This window comes from Mobula birostris, chromosome 32, assembly GCF_030028105.1.
Source record: "Mobula birostris isolate sMobBir1 chromosome 32, sMobBir1.hap1, whole genome shotgun sequence".
In the NCBI taxonomy this organism is placed as follows: Eukaryota; Metazoa; Chordata; class Chondrichthyes; order Myliobatiformes; family Myliobatidae; genus Mobula; species Mobula birostris.
In genome coordinates this window covers 14,142,119-14,164,837 of record NC_092401.1, presented here as the reverse complement: position 1 = coordinate 14,164,837, position 22,719 = coordinate 14,142,119, and the positions used below count along the sequence as shown (strand labels likewise).

Below are 22,719 nucleotides of genomic sequence, written 5' to 3'. Positions count from 1 at the left end.
TATCTATTTATTGCATTTGCACAGCTTATCTTCTTTCGTACGTTGGTTGTTTTTCTGTTGTTTTTGTGTGCAGTTTTTAATAGATTCAATTGTATTTCTTTGTTCTATTGTGTCTCTGTAAGCCAGGACAGTACATTATGGAGAACAAACTGTTGTCCATGCAATAGGCTCCCCAACTCCACACAGCTGGTGAATCCAAAGAAATGGCAGGGACTGATACAGTTTTATAACCAGCACCATCGTATAAGTTGCCTGTCAGTGTTGAACTCAACGTCGGAATGCTTTAGGGACTCCAGCTCTCAATTTTTCCTTAGGGTACTCCCAAAGTCTTCCCTGTGAGTGGGTATGGCCCCAAGGCAGCGGAGGTTTGAGATCAGCATTTTCCTTCTAGATGAGCTGCCAACCACAGCCGGCACGCCCCCTCTGCCCGAGGCAATTGGTTTTAAGGCATCAGTAATCCACCTTTGCCCCTTCCCCTGGCAGCTGAAACTGTTCAGTCAGGCTTAGTAACTAAGCCACACATCAAGGCTTGTCAGAGTCTATTTAAGATGCATGCCATTGGGGCTTTTTTTTAATAGATAGTGGGAGCTTATCACCGCTACTCCCTCTCACTATGACAACCTTAAGGAACAAAGAAAAAACACAGACAAACCTATACACCATGGGTGTTCACAGGACAATACTCATGCAGGATACACTTTCACACACATGGTAGTGTGCATATATACAAGGCTAGTAGAACACAGGCCAGTGTATACATGTTACAGGAGAAACAGGGACAATGTTTATACGATGCAGGTATACAGAGGATAAAATACGTACAGGGCAACACAACTAGTAGAGCTGCTGCCTCGCTGCCACAGTTACCCGTGTTCAATCCAGACCTCCAGTGCTGTTTGTGTGGCGTTTGCACGTTCTCCTTTGACCCCGGCGGTCCTGTTTCCTTCCGCATCCCAAAGGCATTTGCATTGGCAGGTTAAAACAGATCACTATTGTTTGCCCTCCTTCAGTTGGATCTTGGAGGAGTTGCAGGGAGAATAAAATGGGATTCACATAAGATTGGTGTAATGATTAGCCTACAATAGGTGCTGGTGATCAATGGGGACAGTCGGCTGAAGGGTATTTCCACTGTGTGACTTGATGAAGGCAGGATACATTTCAAATAATACCCCTGCTATATAGCACTATTAAAAGAGAAAAATACCTCCTAAATCACTGAACTGAGTGGAAAGCAACACACACACGACAGAGGAACTCAGCAGGCTTTGCAGTATCTATGAAAAAGAGTAAACAGACCAGAAACCCGAAATGTCGGCTGTTTACTCTTTTCCATAGATGCTGCCTGGCCTGCTGAGTTCCTCCAGCATTTTGTGCGTGTTTCTTTGGACTTCCACTATCTGTAGACTATCATCGTGTTTGAGGAAGTGAACGTAAAATTGTAATTCTGAAATGGAAGATTGTAGCTGTGAGGAACAATTCGAGGCAAAAAAAAGAGAACACAATAACATAAACTTAAAGTAATTGGGTAAAAGGATTAGAGAGGAAGATTTTATTCCTCAGGAAGTGGTGGCTGTCTGGAGCTCACTATCTGAAACAGTGATGGCAGCGGGAACCGTCAAGATAGCCACAAAATGCTGGAGGAACTCAGCAGGCCAGGCAGTATCCAAGGAACAGAGTAAACAGTCAACATTTCGGGCTGAGACCCTTCATCATATTAAAACAGTATTTAGTTTCTTTTTTTCCCCAAACAGCTTCGGCTTTGGTAGTGGGTGTAGATCTTTTTTCTCTTAATTAAGTTGTTAAATATATTCTAATATACAAACTAATCTAATCCATATGAATACAGAGTAAGGAGTTTGTTAATGTGATTCAATATACTGTATCTGGTAGTATTATATTTTGTCTTTTGTTTTATAATATGTATTCTCCTGAACTCTGTATTCTATATATAAAGAAATCAAAATCAATAAAAATATTTAAAAAGTAAAACAGTATTTAGATATGTACTTGAGTATCTGTGACCTGCACATGGTGCTGGAACGTAGGATCAGTCTGCATAGCTCCTTTTTAACAGACACAGACATGATGGGTTGAATGGCCTCTTGTTGTAGGTGCTACAAAAGCTTTAAAACAAAATAACTTGCCATTGAGTGCTATTAGTGCAGATGAGCAAATGTGTTGCCAAAGATTAGACTTGAATCCATGTCAATGGAAGAAAGAGGCCAGTTAAGAGAGCGTTAAAAATGTAATTTCAGTATCAAAAAGCATGCATGAAATTTTCATCAGCTAAGTCTATGCAAAAGTCATAGAAACGTCCAGGATATGAGATGAAATACATTGACTCATGTAAGACACTAAAGCTACAAAGACTTGTCTCATTTCAGACAGTGCTACTATAAATTCATGTTTAGCACTATTTATTGTAACAAACTCATTTTTTTATCTCTTGCATTGTAGTACGGCCACACAACAAATTTCATGACATAATAAACTGGATTCCGAAAACATGTAGCTTGTTGGCCAGAAAACAGTTTGTAAAGAGGAATCAAGCCAGTGGCCTTAGATAATATAAATATAGTACAAAAATTAATGCATATAATAGTGTGAGTGTACATGTATGGAAGCAGAAGAAAGCCATAGACTCTGAGCATGCTCATCCGTTCAGTAAGATCATGGTTCATACCCCTCTCTAACATTTTCCAGCCAGTCCTCTCGAACTTGTAATGACAAACACTCCAGCCATCTGATCCTTGAATACACCCCATGACTGAGAATCCACAGCCCTCTGGGATGGAGAATTAGGTAATGCTGTTGCTTGTAAAAGGTTTTGTAAATGCATTATAAATGCTAGAAAAAGATGACACTGGGAAATATGTACATAACTTTATTGATAGAAACAAGGATGAAGTTTTGTCTTTAACAATCAGGTACAGGTCCTAATTATAAAATGATATGACCTGTGATTAAATGAATGAATTCTAATCCTTGCAGGTTAACATGACTATAAACACATTGCTGCCATACAAGTGTAAGGGGGTTTCGTCTTTTATGTTACTGCGGAGGCTAATTAAAATGGCTTCTTTGTTATGTTATAATCGGGAGTGTTTCTTTGTTATGTTAAATGCTGAGGAAGTCTCTAGCTGGACATTTGCTTGGGTTAATACAGATAGCAGGCTGCTATTAATTTGGGATAGTTGTTATGATTTTGGTGTATCCGGAAGATTTGTATGCGCGGGGTTTTAAGGCAGAAGGCGGGAGAGCGAGACAGAGGATGGACCAGGTGCTGTGATGTCCGCTAACGGGGTCAGACCCTGAGGAGGGTGTTCAGCGAGGAGACAGAGACGGACTTGTGTGGAGCGTCTGGTCGATCACCGTTGTTGGTCCCAGGCGGCCGGTCGAGGTGGTCCGAGGGGTCGCAGGGTGAAGAAGAAGGGTCTTGAGCTCCAACTGTTTTGTGCACGAAGAGATTGAACTTTGATAAGTGTGGCGCCTTTTATTTTCCTTTTATATTTTATTCTCTATTAATTATATAGTTCCAGTAATATCTATAAACTGTAAATCATTTAATCGTATCTGGTGTATTGTCTGTTATTTGGGCGGGGTGGGGTACATCACACAGCATCCACACAAACTAATTATCCAGTTTGGCAGGGCCGAGGGCTGTTTCCCTAGATGACAGCAAGCCGAGCGACCCTGAGGGTGGCTAGGGGGGGGGCTACACAAGAGCAGGACGCACCACCGAAAGCTATTGCTCCTCTCTCTGAGACTCAAGGCTCCACCCTCGGTCATGGCTTCCAAGCCATTGTGACCTTCCTACTGAGACCTGGACATTGCTCAACACCAACAGTCCACCACTCTCATCACTCTCCAGTGTCCAAGGTGGTAACAACCCACCATCAAGCCATGTGCTTATTCAACTTTAAGGCCAGGTCAAGCAACCTACTGACTAATATTCTGCAATCTCATTTCCAGGTCATAAATCGCAGGAAAAAACTCTAAAATAGACCAATTAACACCACTACTTGTAGTGTCTACCTGTCAATATTTTTCCTTCAATTCTATGAGCTTTAAATTTAGCTGCAATCTCTTTGTAGATCATTATCAATTACGTTCTGGAAATTAATCTAAATAGCATCCATAAGCAGTTGCCTGTCCACTACCTTAATAATGAATCAGTCTTGTCGAAGGTAACCTATTCTTTAAAAGTCCACACTCTCCTTGGTCCAATGAACATTTTTGAAGCATTCAAAGTCAGTTTCTCATCAAAATCTCTAGGCATGTGTACAGAACAAATGATAGACCTACAGATCTATAATTCCCCAATTTCCTAAATACCCGTGTGACTTTGTGTGAAATTCTAATCCGAAAAAGAGTCCCTAAAGCTTGGGAATTTATACATAGAATGTTCTCACCTGCTTCTTCTAAAACTCTTGGCTGGAAATGATCTAGTCTTGGAATTTGTACCTTTTGACTAAAGTCACAGAGTCAGACAGCAGAGAAACATGACCATCAGTCAACCATGTCCATGCTAACCATTTACACTGATCTAATTTGCTAGCACCAGATCTGTGGCTTTCTGTGTCCTGGCTCAGCAGGATATTTCCTAAATAAGAGAGTACCAGTCTCCATCGTCCTCTTAAGCAGTGACTTCCAGATTCCAACCATCATATGGGTGAAAAAAGTTCTTACCTAGATCCTATCAAAATTTCTTGCTCCTCTAGTCCTCTCCTTCTTGACACCCCTGCAACGGTGAAAAGTTTCTCATCATCTAATCTGTCGATGCAACTCATAATTTTGTTTAACTCAATAAGGTCCCGCCTCTCCTAGCTCATATTTCTCTACAAGGAAAACAAACTTAGCCTCTTCAACCTCCCCTCATAGCTGAAACACTCAATTCCTCCTCACCCCTGTTCTAAAAGGTCACCCCTCAATTTTGAGGCTGTGCCCTCTAGCTCTGTGTACTACCATCCAAGGAAACATTCTCTACACATCCACCTTATCTGGTCCTTTCAACATTCGGTAGGTTTCTATGAGATCCCCCCCAACCCCACATTCTTCTAATTCCCAAATAAAGGGCCCCCTTTTATTCCCACTGGCGGCCTCCTGCCTGTCAGCCATTCAACCATCCATGCTAGTATCTTTCCTGTAACACCATAGGATTTTATCTTCTTAGCAGCCTCATGTGTGGAACCTTATGAAATGCATTCTAAAAATCCAAAGCTGCAAAACACTCATATGTTAACCCCTTCGTATGTTACTATTATTAACATAATAATAACATATATTGTTATATTATAATATACTATAACATATATAGTATGTTATACTATATATAGTATATAGTATAACATATACCATATATAGTTATAACATTGTTATAACTATATGTTATAATTATTTGTCAGTTTTTCAGTCTTGGTTTGTCTTGTTTTCTGTGATATCATTCTGAAGGAACATTGTATAATTTCTTAACGTATGCATTACTAAATGACAATAAATGAGGACTGCGTGGCCTCATAATCTAATCTAAATCTAAACTTAGATTGGTTGGACACAACTTACCACACACAAAGCTATGTCGACTCCCTAATCAGTCCCTGTCTTTCCAAATACTCATATCTGGTCCTTTAGAATACCTTACAATAATTTTCCTGATGATGTCAGGCTCACCGGAATCTCTCCCCCATCTCTTTCAGCTCCACACATAGATTACACTCTGACCTTCCAGAGGACCAATTTTGTCCCTTGCTATCCTTTTGCTTTTAATATATCTGTAGAAGTCCTTAGCATTCTCCTTCACTTTGTCTGCTAGATCAACTTCACGTCTTCTTTTAGTCCACCTGCTTTCCTTCTCAAGTGTTCTCTCGCATGTCTTATAATCCCTAAGTACCTCATTTGTTCCTACCTACTTTGCATCTCCTTTTTCTTAACCAGTGCCTCAATATCTCTCAAAAACCAAGGTTCCATAAACCAGTTATCCTTGCATTTTATTCTGACAGGAACACACTAAGTTTGAACTCTCAATATTTCACTTTTCAAGGCCTCCCACTTAACAAGTGCACCTTTGCCAGGAAATAGCTATACTAATACACACTTGCCAGATCCTTTCTGATATCATCAAAATTGTCCTTTCTCCAATTTAGAATCTCAACCTATCCTTTTCCATAATTACCTTGAAGCTAATGGCATTGTGATCACAAAATGCAAAATGATCCCCTACACAACTTCTGCCTGCCTGCCTCATTCCCTAGACAGAGAGCAAGTATTGTACTCTCTCTAGTTGGAACTTCTAGGAACTGCTAAAAGAGACTTTCCTGAACACATCTGACAAACTCTTTCCCATCCAGCCTTTTTTTTTTACAGTATAGAAGTCCAGTCAATATGTGGAAAGTTAAAATCACCCACTACAGTATCACCAGCTTATGTTTCTTGCAACAGTCAGCGATCTCACTACAAATTTGCTCCTCTAAATCCTGCAGGATGTTGGGTGGTCTGTAATATAGCCCTATTAATGCAGACAAACCTTTCTTATTGCTCAGTTCCACCCAAAATGCCCCAATAAATGAGTTCTTCAGTTTGTCTGGACTGACCACTGTTGTGACATTTTCTCTGACTACTAATGAGATCCCCTCTCATTCTTCCAAACTCCAGTGAGTACAACCCAGAGCCATCAAACACTCCACATACATTAATCCTACTATTCCAGGCTCATTCTCAAGACCGTCTCCAATGCTGGCACATTGGAATAAGGTGGACGGACTCGCGGCATAGTTAGAGATTGGTCGGCATAACGTTGTGGGCATCACTGGCACATGACTGAAAGCTGGGAGTTTAACATAAAGGATACACCTTGTATCGAAAGGACAGGCAGGAAGGCACAGGTGGTGGTGCGGCTCTGCTGGTAAGAGATGGAATTACATCTTTAGAAAGAGGTGACATAGGGTCAGAGAATGTCAAATCTTTGTGGGTGCAGTTAAGAAACTGCAAGGGTGGAAAAAAAACATTATGGGAATCATACATAGGCCTCCAAATAGCAGCCAAGATGTAGGGTTGAGTTTACAAAGGGAGCTGGAAAAGGCATGTAATAAGGGTAATGGCACAATTTTAATGGGGAACCAGTATGCAAGGGGATTGGAAAAATCAGGTTGGTCTCAGATCACGAGGGGGAATTTGTTGAATGTCTACGATATGGCCTTTTAGAGCAGCTTGTCCTTGAGCCTACTCAGGGAAAGCCATCTTAGATTGGATGTTGTGTAATAATCCAGATCTTATTAGGGAGCTCAATGTAAAGGAACACTTAGGAGACAGTGATCATAATATGACTGAATTCATACTGCAATTTGAGAGGGAGAAGCAACTCACATGTATCAGTATTACAATGGAATAAAGGAAACTACAGAGGCATGAGAGAGGAGCTTACCCAGGTGGATTGGAGAAGGATACTAGCATGGATGACGGCAGAGCAGAGACAGCTGAAGTTTTTGGGAATAGTTCACAAGCCACAGTTTAGATATGTCCTACAGAAGAAGTTGTTCTCAAATGGGAGGGGTAGGCAACCGTGGCTGACAAGGGAAATTAAGGACTGCACAAAAGCCAAGGAAAGGGCATACAAGGTTGCAAAAGTGAGCGGAAAGTTGGATGATGGGAAGCTTTCAAAATCCAACAAAAGGCAACTAAAAAAGCTATAAGAAGGAAAAAGATGAAATATAAGGGCAAACTAGACAATAATATAAAGCAGGATACCAAAAGCTTATTCAGTTAAATAAAGCATAAAAGGGAGGTGAGCATTGATATTGGACCACTAGAAAATGATGCTGGTAAGGTAGTAATGAGGACAAAGAAATGGCAGATGAACTTAACGGGTACTTTGCATCTGTCTTCACTGAGGAAGACACAAGCAGTGTACCAGAGGTCTGTGAGTGTCAGGGAGCAGGAGTGAGTGCCATTGCTATTACAAAGGAAAATGTGCTAGGCAAACTCAAAGGTCTTAAGGTAGATATGTCACCTGGACCAGATGGACTACATCCCAGAGTCCCGAGAGAGGTTGCTGAAGAGATAGTGGATGCGTTGGTCATAATCTTTCAGGAATCACTTGATTCTGGCATGGTTCTGGAGGACTGGAAGATTGCAAATGTCAATCCACTCATTAAGAAGGGAGGAAGGCAAAAGAAAGGAGATTATCGGCCAGTTGGCCTGACCTCTGTGGCTGGGAAACTGCTGGCGTCTCTTATTAAGGATGAGGTTTCAGGGTACTTGGAAACAAATGATAAAATAAGTCAAAGTCAGCATGGTTTCTGTAGAGGGAAATCTTGCCTGACAAACCTGTTCGAGTTCTTCGAGGAAGTAACAAGCAGGATGGACAAAGGAGGGGCAGTGGATGTCATTTACTAGGATTTTCAGAAGGCATTTGATAAGGTTCCACACATGAGGCTGCTTAACAAGATAAAATCCTATTGCGTTACAGGAAAGATACTAGAATGGATGGTTGAATGGCTGACAGGCAGGAGGCAGCCAGTGGGAATAAAAGGAGGCCTTTTCTGGTTGGCTGCCCGTGATTAGTGGTATTCCTCAGGGGTCAGTATTGGGACTGCTGCTTTACACATTGTTTGTCAGTGATTTGGATAATGCAATTGATGGCTTTGTGAGAAAGTTTGTGGATGATACAAAGATAGGTGGAGGGGTAGGTAGTGCTGAGGAAGCAGTACAATTGCAGCAGGACTTAGACAAATTGGAAGAATTGGCAAAAAGGTTGCAGATGGAACACAGTGTTTGGAAATGCATGATAATGCATTTTAATAAAAGGAAAAATAGTGCAGACTATTATCTAAATGGGGAGAAGGTTCAAACATCAGAGGTGCAGAGGGACTTAGGGGTCCTTGTGCAAGATCCCCAGAAGGTTAATTTACAGGCTGAGTCTGTGGTGAAGAAAGAAAATGCAAAGTTGGTATTTACTTCAAGGGGAACAGAACATAAAAGCAAGGAGATAATGCTTAGCCTTTAATAAGACACTAGCCAGGCTGTACTTGGAGTACTGTCAACAGTCTTGGACCCCATATCTCAGAAAAGACGTGTTGTCATTAGAAAGAGTCCAGAGGATGTTCACAAGGTTGATTCTGGGAGCGAAGGGGTTAACATATGAGGAGTGTTTTGCAGCTTTGGATTTTTAGAATGCATTTCATAAGGTTCCACACATGAGGTTACTTAACAAGATAAAATCCTGTGGAGTTACAGTTAAGATACCAGCATGGATAGTTGAATGGCTGACAGGCAGGAGGCAGCCAGTGGGAATAAAAGGAGGCCTTTTATTTGTGAATTAGAAGAATGTGGGGGGGGGGGGGGGGTTCTCATTGAAACCTACCGAATGTTGAAAGGACTAGATAAGGTGGATGTAGAGAGAATGTGTCCTATGGTGGTAGTACCCAGAGCTAGAGGGCACAGCCTCAAAATTGAGGGGTGACCTTTTAGAACAGGGGTAAGGAGGAATTTGTTTTAGCCAGGGAGTAGTAAATGCGTGGAATGCTCTTCCGCTGACTGTGGTGGAGGCCAAGTCCGTGGGTATGTGTGAGGTGGAAGTTGGTCGTTTCCTGACCTGTCAGGGCCTCAAAGGGTATGGTGAGAAGGCAGATGTATGGGGTTGAGTGGGATCCGAGATCAGCCATAATGGTATGGCAGAGCAGACTCGAATGGCCTAATTCAGCTCCCAGGTCTTATGGTTTAATTTATTCTTAGATAAGGGACCTAAAATTGTTCAAAATCCTCCAAGTGCATTCTGACCAATGTCTTATAAAGCTTCTAGTCCTCTTGAAATGAGTGCTACCATTGCATTTCCCCTCCTCACCACTGACTCAACCTGCAGGTTAACCTTTAAGTAATACTGCATGAAGACTCACCAGTCCGTTTGCATCTCCGATTTCTGAATTTTCTCATTTAGAAAGTAGTCTACACGTTTATTTCTTCAGCCACACCATAAATGGGGATGACCATACATTTCTCTACACCATATTCTATCTACCACTTCTTTGCCCACCTGATCTAAGTCCTTCTGCAGACTCTCACTTCCTCAACTACCTGCCTGTCTACCTATCTTGGTATTGCCTGCATTCTTTGCCACAAATCCTTCAGTTCCATCATCCAAATCCTTGACATATAACATGAAAAGAAGTGGTCCCAACACTGATCCCTTCAGAACCAGAAAAGGCCCCCTTTATTCCCATTCCTCATCTCCTGCCAGTCAGGCAATCTTCTATTGATGTTAATATCTTTCCTGTTTATCTTGTTTAGCAGCCTCATGTGTGCCAACTTGTCAAAGGCCTTCTGAAAATCCAAGTTAAAACATCCACTGACTCACCTTTGTCTATCCTCACTGTTATTTCCTCAAAGAATTCCAACAGATTTGGCAGTCAAGATTTCCCCTTAAGGAAACCATGCTGACTTCAACCTATTTTATCATGTGCCTCCAAGTACCCCGATACCTCATCTTTAATAATGGACTGAAACATCTTTCCAACCACAGAAGTCAAGCTAACTGGCCTATAATTTCCTGGCATTTGCTTCCCTCCCTTCTTAAAGAGTGGAGTGACATTTACAAATTTCTGGTCCTTCCAAACCATTCCAGAATCCAGTGATTCTTGAAAGATCATTACTCATGCCTCCATGTGCTCTTCAGCAACCCCTTTCAGAACCCTGGGGTGCAGACCATCTGGTCCAGGGGACTTATCTGTCTTCAGACCTTTCAGATTCCCAAGCATCTTCTCTTTAGTCACAACAACTTCCACCCCAGACACTCTTGAATTTCTAGCATACTGATGGTGTCTTCCACAGTGAAGACTGATGCAGAATGTCCTTACTAGTGATTGGGTACTCCACATGGTAGTCCAGGTGTGGTTTAAACAATAATGCTATACCATAACCACCATGAACTTAGGCTATGAGGTATTGTAGGGTAACATAATTGGGAGAAAAGTCCATAAATTCACAACCACCGACATTGAGTTCAGGGTTTCACTTTAAGAGGCTGGTCTGATGCGATGACGTTATTATGTAAAGATTTTTAACACGCTTTGGTGTTTAGGTATAAGTAAGAAAGCAAAAATGCCTTGTTCACCACCTTACTTATGTATGCTGCCACTTTCAGGGATCTTTGGGTGTACATTACAGTCTTCCTGTTCTTCGATGTTCACTATTGCCAGTGGTTACTATGGATACACAAGAAACTGCAGATGCTGGAATCAGGAGCAACAAACAATCTGCTAGAGACTGGAAGAGTTTTGGATAGTGTAGAAGACTGCCAAAGGATAAAGCAGGATATACAGTTTTCTGCTGTGTTCTGTATGACCAAAACCAGTTTTCAAGAAGCCACATTATTCCCTAAATTAATTGGGAAAAAAATCTCCTGTGTTGGTTTTGATATCCTTTTTACATTCTTGTCCAAAGCCCCTCTCTGCCATTGTTTAGTTGTCGACCAAAAGCTAGTCCTGTTTAGCTTTTATTGTCTGCTTTCTTTTTAATACCATCCAAATCTCAAATTTAATATTCATTTATAAACCACACTGGCAACAGCTGTAAAAGAGAAAGCAAACACACATAACAGCTGATGTTAACTCCCACCATTTGTTCACATTCCTTGTCTCTTTGCCATTTCAAATTACTGCCTCGGTCTCTAATCTGTTCTTATAAACATCACCATATGTTCCAATCCTTTTCCTCAAACTGGTATTAAGAGACTGACAGTGCACCGCGTAGAATTCAGACTTTAGCCATGATCCAATATACAATGTCCATTCTCTATTCAGGTCCCAACTCTCTGTTCAGATTCAGAGACCATATACTTTTCCCCGTTACTAACCATTCCCCATTTCCTCCTCAGAGTGAAGGAGCAACACCTTTATTTATGCATAATTTATTTGTAGATTTATTTCTTACTCTCCTACGTTATTGTGTGTTATATGTACTACTGTCCTTTACACTCTAGTCTGGAGAAACATTGTCTCATTTGATGGTGTGTGTGTATATATATATATATATATATATATATATAGCAAGCAGCCATCAATCCCAGGGAATCACAGGTTTGCGCCTCTGGTGGACTGTATCCTCTCCAGGGCACAAGCATGGGCGGGAAGATTTGAAGAACCGCTGTTGCCAACGCAGCAGGTTCCCCTCTCCATGTCACTGATGTAGTCCAAGGGAAAGGCAAGCGCCGATACAGCTTGGCACCAGTGTCATCGCAGAGTTTGTCAGAGTGAAACTGTAAACAACATCAAACTGCCTTAGGGACCCCAGCTCCAGATTTCTTCCTCGGGGTTTACTCCTGAAGCCTCTCCCATGGGTGGGTATGGTCGCAAGGCAGCAGAGGTTTAAAATCAGAGTTTTCCTTCTCCGAATAGATATACATTGTTGTAACCAAACTGGCTGGCACAATTTCTACAGCAATCTCAACAGTGGTACAGTATGATTCCAATAATCCAGCACCTTTGCAACTTTCATATAGCACCAGACAAGCAGATTTTCTGAACCGTTTTACGTTATTCCAGTTAACACACAAGCACACTGTTATCATTTTTATATGTGCATGGTCATGTAATAAATTTTCAGGTGAACCTGGTGACTATAAGTGAGAAATGTAAAAAGCACTGTGGACCCAACTCTGGCTGCAAACTTGCCCATGTTCCCGACCCCCAGTGTCCCAAGCACCAACTCTGACTCCAGCCAAACACCCACCCAGACCTAGGCCACAGCTGCGCTATAGACCCCACCTGTACTCTGGATCGCCATCTCGTGGTCCAGGCTAATAAGTGAACCATCCGCATTTCCGATACCAGATCGTCAAGAGTACACACAAAATTTAAATACTGCAGGTGAAAATCTGAAATAAAAAAATGATCAGAGTGAGAAAAGAGAAACTGAATTAATATTTCCAGGTGGTGACCTCTCCCCAGCAGCTGGAACCACTGGAGCAGAACGAACTGTGCTGGAAGAATCGGCATTTAACTTCCACACCATCTGCTGCAGCCACTGGCCAATAGGTCCCTGTCAAAAAAAAATAATGAAGTGATGAATAAACTCTTCCTGGGCTTCCAGCCAGGTACAGGTATCGATTTTAACTGATGTTTTGATGACAAACTCTGCCATCTTAATCAGGGATGATAACTGGGCAAGACTAGTCCGGTAGGTATCGATTTTAACCAAGGTTTCAATGGCTAACTCTATCATCTTCAGGGATGACATTGGTACCCAGCTGGAAGCCCAAGAAGAGTTTATTCATCATATACACCGGGAAAGGATTAGATCCTTTTTCAAAAATGAAGAGATTTTAATTTTTTTTCCTAAAAATTGCAGATGCTGAAAATATGAAGTAAAAACAGGAAAAAGATGAAAGTACTTAGCAGGTCAGAAAGCATCTGTGGAAAGGGTCACAGAGTGTGGATACAATTCTTTGGATCAGTGTGCCCATGCCCACAAGTATTTTCATCTAAGCTAGACCCACTTGCCTGTGTTTCACCCATATCTCTTTAAACGTGTACCTGGCCAAATTGGTTTTAAATGTTATTATTGTAAGAGATCAGAGCTAATGTGAAAGGGGTGGATAGGACAAAGGGAATATCCTTGATTGCAATAGTATGGAGATGAGCTGTAGACAGGTGCTCAATGTTCAAAATACATTTATTATTAAAGTGTATATAAATTATATGACATTGAGGTTTGTCCCCTTACAGGCAGCCACAAAACAAGAAATCCAAAGGAGCGCATTATAAAAAAAGACTAACAAACACCCAATGTAGAAAGCGAGAGAAAAAACACAAATTGTGCAAACAACAAAAGCAAGCGATGGCATTCAGAACGAAAGTGAGTCCATAGACCCAAAGCCCAGAACAGCCGGAGCAGGCCCACAGCCTCCGCTGTGGAGAGCGGAGTAAATCTCACGGAGGAGGGAGAAAGGAGCAAACTGGAAGGAGGACAGTGACGTTGGGAGAAGAATCAAAAAAATAGAGCCCGTCATTACAGAGAAATTATCAATATGTCCTACAGGGAACTTAGGAGAAAGGTGAACGAGTCCAGAGGCCTGAAGGCCAAAGCCCACAGGTCAAAGCCCCGAGGCTGGTGGATTTGGAGGTTGGAGGTCCGATCTTTGCAAGACTGGAGTCACAGTCTGAAGGTTATAGGCCTGGATGCAGCCTGTACTTGGGTTGGGGGCCCACTTTTGTGTGTGTAGGTGGGGGGGGAGGGGTTTATTTTGCTGTTATTTGCTTGTTCTATGTTGGTTGCCTGTTGGTCTGCTGAACATTGTGGGCATGCTGTGTGTTACGTATGTAATACTTTGGACACAAGTCGGGGGCTGATCACCCCCGGCTGGGTCGACCGGGCGAGGGTGTCTGATGATTAAAGACCCGAAACACCCTCTAACCCCAGGTTCATCACTGAAGACGTGTCCAAGTAGCACCAGAGGTGTATTCTACAACAACTGAGTAACCTTGGATGTGTGTGTGTGTATGTGTATATATACTATTTAAATTAATTATGGGTTATATGTAAAGATATATTAATTGCATACACCATCACACTACCATGTTACACAGCGCTCCTCGTTAAAAATAAACTTAGTTTAACTTGCATTCCCGGACTCCCGTGTTTTCTTTGACTTAACTTAATGTTACGTTTTGAACTTCAAAACATCGTGTCTTACACCAGAATGCATGGCAACACCTGCAGGCTGCCCCCAGCACATCTTCAGACGGTATACGCAAGCACAGCATTTGACTGCATGTTTCGATGGACTTGTGTTTAGTCAATAACTCTGATCTAAAATGTGCAATCACTATAAATAGTGCAAAAGCATTTTCAGGGAAAGCTTCAGAAGAAGGTAATGGTAGATAACTATGCTAATGGATGAATGTGTCTGCAAGAGCCTCTCCTCTTGCAATGCACAGCCACTGGCATGGACTAGTTAAGCCAGGCAAGTTGGTTCTTCATAAATGATAAATGGGAAATGTGTCTGGCATTAAGAAATGTAATGAAACAAAATGTATGTCTGGATGAGGCGTGAATAGCTACACCAGGACTATTACTGGTACCTTCTTACTAAGAAAATGGAGCACTGCCTATGATTGACTCTGTCACGGTGCTATTAAGTTCAATATCAGTAAACAAGATTGGACAACGAGGACAGGAAACAGTAAAGTCCCCAGTAGAAAGGATTAAATGCTATTCCTTAAGCTTCTGCTGAGCTTCAGTAGAACGGTGTAATAGGCTGGTATCAGAGTGAGATGGAGAACTAAAGAAGCATTCGCAAAGATCCCGACAGGATAAATCTGATATTGCGTCCGAGGTTGCTACAGACTGATCACCATGGTGGACCTGTTCACGGGAGTAACCTTGATAAAGAATAACAGGGACAGAGACGAACTTGACACCCAGCAGCAGCTGGACAACACGCTACGCAACAAGGTGGTGCTCCTGTACTTCGGTTCAAGCGACTGCCCCAGATGCCAGGCGTTCGCTCCTGCACTGCAGGACTTCTCCAAACGGCTGATGGATGAATATTACGTCCTTCGAGCAGCTCAGCTAGTGCTGGTGTATGTTTCCCAGGATCAGACTGAGAAGAAGCAGCAGTGTTTCCTCAAGACACTGCATAGGAAGTGGCTCTTTCTACCATTCCAGGACAAATACAAAAGGTAAGGACTTCACCCTGATGGGACGAGGAGATTTTTACTGTCTAACCTGCAGAAAGCTCTGCGATAAGTAAATGAAAGCCATGATCATCTTAAACCCTGCCTCCTGACATGTTAATTTGCACCAAATCCAGTACACAATCAACATCCTCTTCGGAAAAACAATGCCGTGGTCTTAAAATTTTATTTTTTGACTTCATTTAAGACCATAAGACATAGGAGCAGAATTAAGCCAATCAGCCCATTGAGTCTGCTCCACCATTCCACTATGGCTGATTCCGGATCCCTCTCAACCCCATACACCTGCCTTCTCGCCATAACTTTTGATGTCCTGACCAATTAGGAAACTATCAATTTTCACTTTATGTACCCACTGCCTTGGTTTCCACAGTCATTAGTCTCTGGCTAAAAAAAAAAATCCTCCTTAACTCTGTTCTAAAGGGTCACTCCTCAATTTTGAGGCTGTGCCCTCTAGTTCTGGACACCACCACCATAGAAACCATAGAAAAAACTACAGCACAGAAACAGGCCTTTTGGCCCTGAGGAAACATCCTCTCCACATCCACCTCATTTAGTCCTTTCAACATTCAGTAGATTCCTATGAGATCACCCCCTCCCCCGGCATTCTTCTAAATCCCAGTGAGTACAAGACTAAAACTGCAAAATGCTACTCATATGTTAACCCCTTCATTCCCAGAATCATCCTCGTGAAGTTCCTCTGGATTCTTTCCAATGACATCACATCCTTTCTGAGATATGGGGCCCAAAACTGTGAACATAACTCCAAGTGTGGCCTGACCAGGTTATAAAGGCTCAGCATAAGCTCCTTGCTTTTATATTCTATTCCCCTTCAAATGAATGCCAACATTACACTTGCCTTCTTTACCACAGACTTAACCTGTAAATTAAACTTCTAAGAGTCTTGCACAAGAACTCCCAAGTCCCTTTGCACCTCTGATGTTTGAATTTTCTCCCTAGTTAGAAAATAGTCCGCACTACTGTTCCTTTTCCCAAAATGCATTATCATACATTTCCCAACACTGTATTCCAGATGCCACTTTTATTACCTGTTCTTCCAATTTATCTAAGTCCTGCTGTAATCGCACTCCTTCCTTAGCACTACCTATCCTTCACCTCTCTTCATATCATCTGCCAATTTTGCCACAAAGCCATCAATTCCATTATCTAAATTATTGACAAATAATGTGAGAAGTAGTGGTCCCACTAGAATTCCACTAGTCACTAGCAGCCAACCAGAAAAGGCCCCTTTTATTCCCACTCACTGCCTCCTGCCTGTCAGCCATTCCTCTATCCATGCCAGTATCTTTCCTGTAACACTATAGGATTTTATATTGTTAAGCAGGCTCATGTGCGGCACCTTATCAAATGCCTTCTGAAAATCCAAGTAAATAACAACCGCTGCCTCTCCTTTGTCCGCCCTGCTGGTTACTTCCTCGAAAGACTTTAAAAGATTTGTCAGGCAAAATTTCCGTCTAGAGAAACCATGCTGACTTTGACTTATTTTATCATTAGTCTCCAAGTATCCTAAAATCTCATCCTTAATAATGGACTCCAACACTTTCCCAACCACTGAGGTTAGGCTAATCAGCCTATTATTTCCTTCCTTCCTTCTTAAAGAGTGAAGTGACATTCCCTCTCTTGATTTTCCCAATCCCCTTGCATATTGAAGTCCCCCATTACAATTGTGACATTACCCTTATTACATGCCCTTTCCAACTCCCTTTGCAATCTCAACCCTACATCTTGGCTACTATTTGGAGGCCTATATATGATTCCCATAATGGTTTCTTTACCTTTGCAGTTTCTTAACTCCATCCACAAAGATTTGACATTCTCTGACCCTATGTCACCTCTTTCTAAAGATGCAATTCCATCTCTTACCAACAGAGCCACACTGCCATCTACGCCTTCCTGCCTGTCCTTTCGATATGAAGTATGTCCTTTGATATTAAGCTCCCAACTATGATCTTCATCTCTCTCTGTGACCATGCTCCTCCTCATTTCTGAAATCTACAGCACCCAAATTTCTGCGGTTCCCCATCCCAGGGTTCTTCCAGATCTCTAAGAGTCCACCAGATGCCATGGCTGTAAACCCTGACACTCCCCTCTCTAATCTTGTCAACTTCACCATGTCTCCATGAGGGGAAGGGAGAGGGTGATGGGGAGGGAGAATAAAGATGGTAGAGGAGTGAGATGGGGGGGAGGAAGAGAGAAGAAGCGAATCAGGGTAGGGTTATGCGGCAGAGGGGCGTGAGGCAGGAGGGGCAGACGATTTGCAGGGTAGGGCATCATGGAGGGTGGGGAGGGTGGGGCTGAAGCCGGGGCAGTGCGAAGCTGGTGGGGGCGGGGGGCAGGTGCTGCAAAGCCAGCAGGGTCAAGCAAGTCAGAACTACTTTCAAGATAAACTATCTGCCCCTACATTGGTGTTTAAACTACATTATTTCACCACAAAGAGGATGCTATGACCATTCACCCAGTCACACTACAACAGGAGGGAGAGGGAAAATTGTTAAATCTCATACAAAGTCCTGAAACCTGTAATATGTCCATGGGAAGGTTAAGCTGGACTTGCATCGAGTATTGCTGGGGCAATCTAAGAAGTTGAGGAAGAACAGCACCTTATTTTTCTTTATTTCCAAACATTGCAGCCAACAAGACGCAGCACTGAATTTCAGATAGCTTCGTTTTTTTTTACCTTTCTCCCTCAACATGACTGCTTCAATGTACTTCATTCCACTTTTTTCCTCTCCATCTGGTGGATTTAAGGTATTTGTTAACTTGGGAACTTGTGTCTGCAGCTTATCCAGACATTTCCTGTGTTTTCTCTACCTCTCCTTGCCTACAACTTAATACACTTCCATCCTCTCAGACTGAGTTCTGATGACAGTACTTGATCTGGAACATCAGCCCAGTTTCTCTCCCTACTGACACTGCCAGACCTGCCAATTGCATCCAGCTTCCATTTGTACTTCAGATTTTCAAGCTCTGCAGGTTTTGCTTTGTTCCAGTGACTTATAACTGTTTTGGTTAGGTTGCAAGCAATTTATTGGTTATTGGTGACTTATACAGAGATTAGAAATTTTTTTAAGAGCACAGAAACAAGTCCTTTCACCCACCGGGTCTCTGCCAACCATCCAGCAACTCGTACACTAATCCCATTGCATTTTCCTGATGAGGTGCGCAGTCCAGCAAATGGTGCAGAGGATTGTCTTGGGCTTTTTCTCATGATCACAGAACCCTGTTGGACATTGGTAATGTAGAATACTGTGAGTATTCACTGGTGAGACTGATGGCGGGGGAGCTGCGTGGGCTCAGTTATTATGCGGACTAGGCCCTCGTGCCCGGGTCACCTGCTGCAGCCACCCAGGGGAGACACCGGAGCCAGTGTGGGCTGGGGGCTGACCCCAGCCATCGGCGCTGCCCTCCAGTGTTCGGTCAGTAGCCTGTGATGAGGCCTGCTGCACCATCAATCTGTAGGCCATGACACTCAGAGACTTGGGCTATAATATATATATATTGTGACTGCAATTTCTTTTTTGCTTTCATAACTATATGCACTGTGTGTGATAGTTGGTACTATGTATTGCACCTTCACCCCAAAGAAGTGCTGTTTCATTTGGCTCCATTCATGTGCATGGCTGAATGAAAATTAAACGAACTTGAATTTGACATTGCCTTCACCTCAGCCCACTGAGTCTACCCTAGCCACCAACCACCCCATCTATTCTGGTCCCATTTTATTCTCCCCACATTCCCATCAACTCCCTCAAGATTCTAGAGGAAACTTACACCGACCAATTAACCTAGCCACCTTTAAGTCTTTGGGTTGCGGGAGGACACTAGTCCACCTGTCGGGAAACTCATATGGGTCATAGGGAGAACATGCCAACTCCACATAGACAGCACCTGAGAACAGGACTGAGCTCTGCCCGCTGTGTATATTATCTTTATATTTACTTCTCCTAGGAGACCACTTGGTCTGAAATAGGGTTTAGATTGAGGATTTATAAGTGGTTTAAGTGATCGTTTGCAGCTCCACCTACCCCATCTGGTTATTCCTGCACTATCATTGCTCCATACTATGATAAGCCCAGTGTATGGCACACCCTAATTTCCAGCCAACATCCTCTGAAGCTCTGGCACTCTTTCTCAAACCAGTAATTTCCAGACCTTCTGGGTGAGTCAGCGCTTGAATGAAGAAAACCTATGACACTCTAAAAGTCACCACACTTGCCAGTCAGGCACTTTTCAGCCTGCTTTTGATCAACAGTATTTGCTGTGGATTTGAATTGCTGGGTTTAATCCTATAAGAAGCTTCTGGTTTTATAGTAAAGACAGGAGATTCTAATGCTACTAATTCAAAGCACATGGTGAGTTCTAGGAATTTTGCCAGGAAGCTTCCTCAGAAAAGAGATTTCCCAAAGAGAGTGCAAAGAATGCCTGACACAATCGTACAAAGGATGGACTGATTAGAAGTCAGCTTGACCCACTTAGTTCCTCTAGTACATAGTTGTTACAACTGAAACCAAATATAGAAAACATCAGGGATATTCGTTTCCAGCTTAGATTCTGAACACAGTTTACTGTTACAGCTTGAGTAACGTAAATGTAGGTAAGAGAAGACAATCACAGAATTGACTGTCTACAGGATGGCAGCTGAGACTTTGGATGGTGAATGGGCAGAGATGAGCGCTAACTAATTCATCAACCCTTCTTCACACGATAATAACTGAAGCATCATGACCAACCTATACCCTGAATACAATACAACCTTCCAGGAGAAGGAACATGGATAAAACAAAACCACAGGGTTAGAGAGAGAGAAACAAATTCAGGAATTGGAAATAATTTGGAAGGTGTGTGGCTCAGCTGGTTGATGGTTGGATTGAGTTGTTCTCCAATCTTGGCAATTTACTTGCAAAAGTTTCGTCACCATGCAAGGAGACATCATCAGTGTGCTGTTATTTATGGTGTGTCAGCTGATTGAAAAGTATATAAAGGCCAAGCATTCGGAAGGCACACCATAATTAATAGCACACTGATGATATCTCCTCATATGGTGATGAAATGTTTGCAAGTACATCGCCAAGACTGGAGAACAACTCAATCCAACCAAATTCAGGAATACCTCTCTATGGCCTCTTCATATTGTGTAGTTGAACATCAAAGGAATGGAGGAACGTAGATCATGCACAGACAAGTGGAGCTCATTCAGATTGGCATCAAGAATCGTGGGCTGAAGGGCCAATATTCTTCTATGTTCAAGTAAAATGAGAATTTGTTATCTTTTGTCATTTTTCCTCGTATTGCTCTGGGAGTGGATCCAGGAACTCAATCTGGTTCAGAATGCCGGTGACTTGCTTCTATTGTTTGCGTGTTTTGTGTTTTTTTCCTCTTTCTCTGCGCAATGGTTTTTGGTCTTTTTTTTAAAGTTTCTTGCTTTGTGGCTGCCTATGAGCAGACAAATCTCAAGTTGCATCTCAAGAATTTATTCATTCTTTAATAATAAATGTGCCTTGAATCCTTATTACCTCACTGCACTGATGTTCTATTCTATATGGGCAAACCAAACAAGGATTTTCACTGTACCTCATTACGTGTGACAATAATAAACCAAATTACAATTTACTTACTTACAATTTGGGACTTCTCTATAGTCAATGGGCTCCTAATGGGCAGTTCAAAAGTTCATTAGTTCCTGAGTATGAATGGGTAAAAGGAACTACAACAATTCTGATTTGTTCTTATAAGGGATTTCAGTGAATGTTTATTTTTTCTATTCCAGAGACTTACAAAGAATGTATGATGTCAAGGAGATCCCATGCATCATTGTTCTTAAACCCAATGGAGATCTTATCACCAGGAATGGTGTGGCAGAGATCTCCACCATGGGGGTGAATTGTCTGAAGAACTGGTGGGAAGCGTCGGACATAATTGACAGGAATTTCCTTCTGGCAGAAGATTTTGAGGAATGGTCCTGGAAGACTCTGACAGACCCCTTAAGGCAGCTCAAGTACAGAGTTAAAAAGACGGGCACAGAGAGGGACAATGAAACAGAGTGACCAACGTTTCTGTTCAACCCTTTCGTGGTTTATCCAGTTTCTATTCCAGGCCATATACATCCTTATTCCCTTATGTTAGCGTATCCCAGGAGTAATAATTAACTCAAAATTGCATAAATCATTCCCACCATAACCTTCTCTCACCTCAGGAGAAAATAACTCAGCTTCAGCCTACTGAATACAATTAACCTGTCAACTTCATCAAGAAATGAATTAACAAGGGAAAATTAAAAATACAGATATACAACATAGCTAAATTAGTATCAAGCAACGCATTATAATCTAAATCCAGAGAATTCCTAATGTAACAGGTTCTGATAAAGTGAAAGCATTTTCCTAACTGACCCCCAGTATAATCAGAGGCAAAGGTAGTCAGAGAACAAACCAGATGCAAGAGGCTTCCAAACTGCAAGAGTACCCTTTCCGTGAATGTACAGGCAGAGCAATTGAGAATGGTTAAGTTTGATTTAATTAAACCTGGGGTGATAATTTTTTTTTACTTTGTACTAGTGACAGCAATCCTGAGTTACACTTTACAATGGGCCGTCCATAACAGCTAAACACAAAAGACCTTTGTATCTACCACATTTTCGCTGATTTTGAACTTCAGTTGCATACATGAAGCAAAGCTACGAAATTTCATTTTCAGATGTATGCTTGTGTACACCTTCCACTTGTAACGTTGTGCAGAACAGTCTCTGTGTTTACCTTGACAATTAAGACACTACTCTTTCTGTTGTTTTCTAACATTGTTTTAACTCATTTAATGATTACTCCATTTAAACGTTGGGGGGGGGGGTGAGGGCCATCAGTACTGAGTCGGAGGCAGCATGGTGGTTAGTGTAAACCCTAATATGGTGCCAGTGACCTGGATTCAGTTCCGCTGCTGTCCGTAAGGGGTTTTTGTGTTCTCCTTGTGATGGCAAGCGTTTCATCCAGATGCTCTGGTTTCCTCCCACATTCCAAAG

General features: G+C 42.1%; 1 protein-coding gene and 1 long non-coding RNA gene across 2 annotated transcripts in view; both read left to right on the top strand.

Annotated features, from left to right (window-relative positions):
• LOC140191109 (uncharacterized) overlaps positions 1-14,606 on the top strand; it is a 43,024-nt gene extending 28,418 nt beyond the window's left edge. Inside the window, exon 3 of the long non-coding RNA XR_011883749.1 lies at positions 13,716-14,606. This is a non-coding gene — a long non-coding RNA (uncharacterized lncRNA). The remainder of the gene's footprint in view (positions 1-13,715) is intronic.
• Positions 14,607-15,345: 739 nt separating this feature from the next.
• nxnl1 (nucleoredoxin like 1) lies at positions 15,346-21,751 on the top strand. Its single transcript, XM_072248140.1, has 2 exons — positions 15,346-15,671; positions 21,475-21,751. The coding sequence occupies exons 1-2, from the start codon at positions 15,346-15,348 to the stop codon at positions 21,749-21,751; spliced, it is 603 nt and encodes a 200-aa protein (XP_072104241.1).
• Positions 21,752-22,719: the final 968 nt, after the last annotated feature.

Coding starts and splice junctions, on each gene's coding strand:
- nxnl1 (XM_072248140.1), top strand. CDS start 15,346: ATGGTGGACCTGTTCACGGGAGTAACCTTGATAAAGAATAACAGGGAC. Junction 15,672..21,474: donor TTCCAGGACAAATACAAAAG/GTAAGGACTTCA, acceptor TTTCTATTCCAG/AGACTTACAAAGAATGTATG.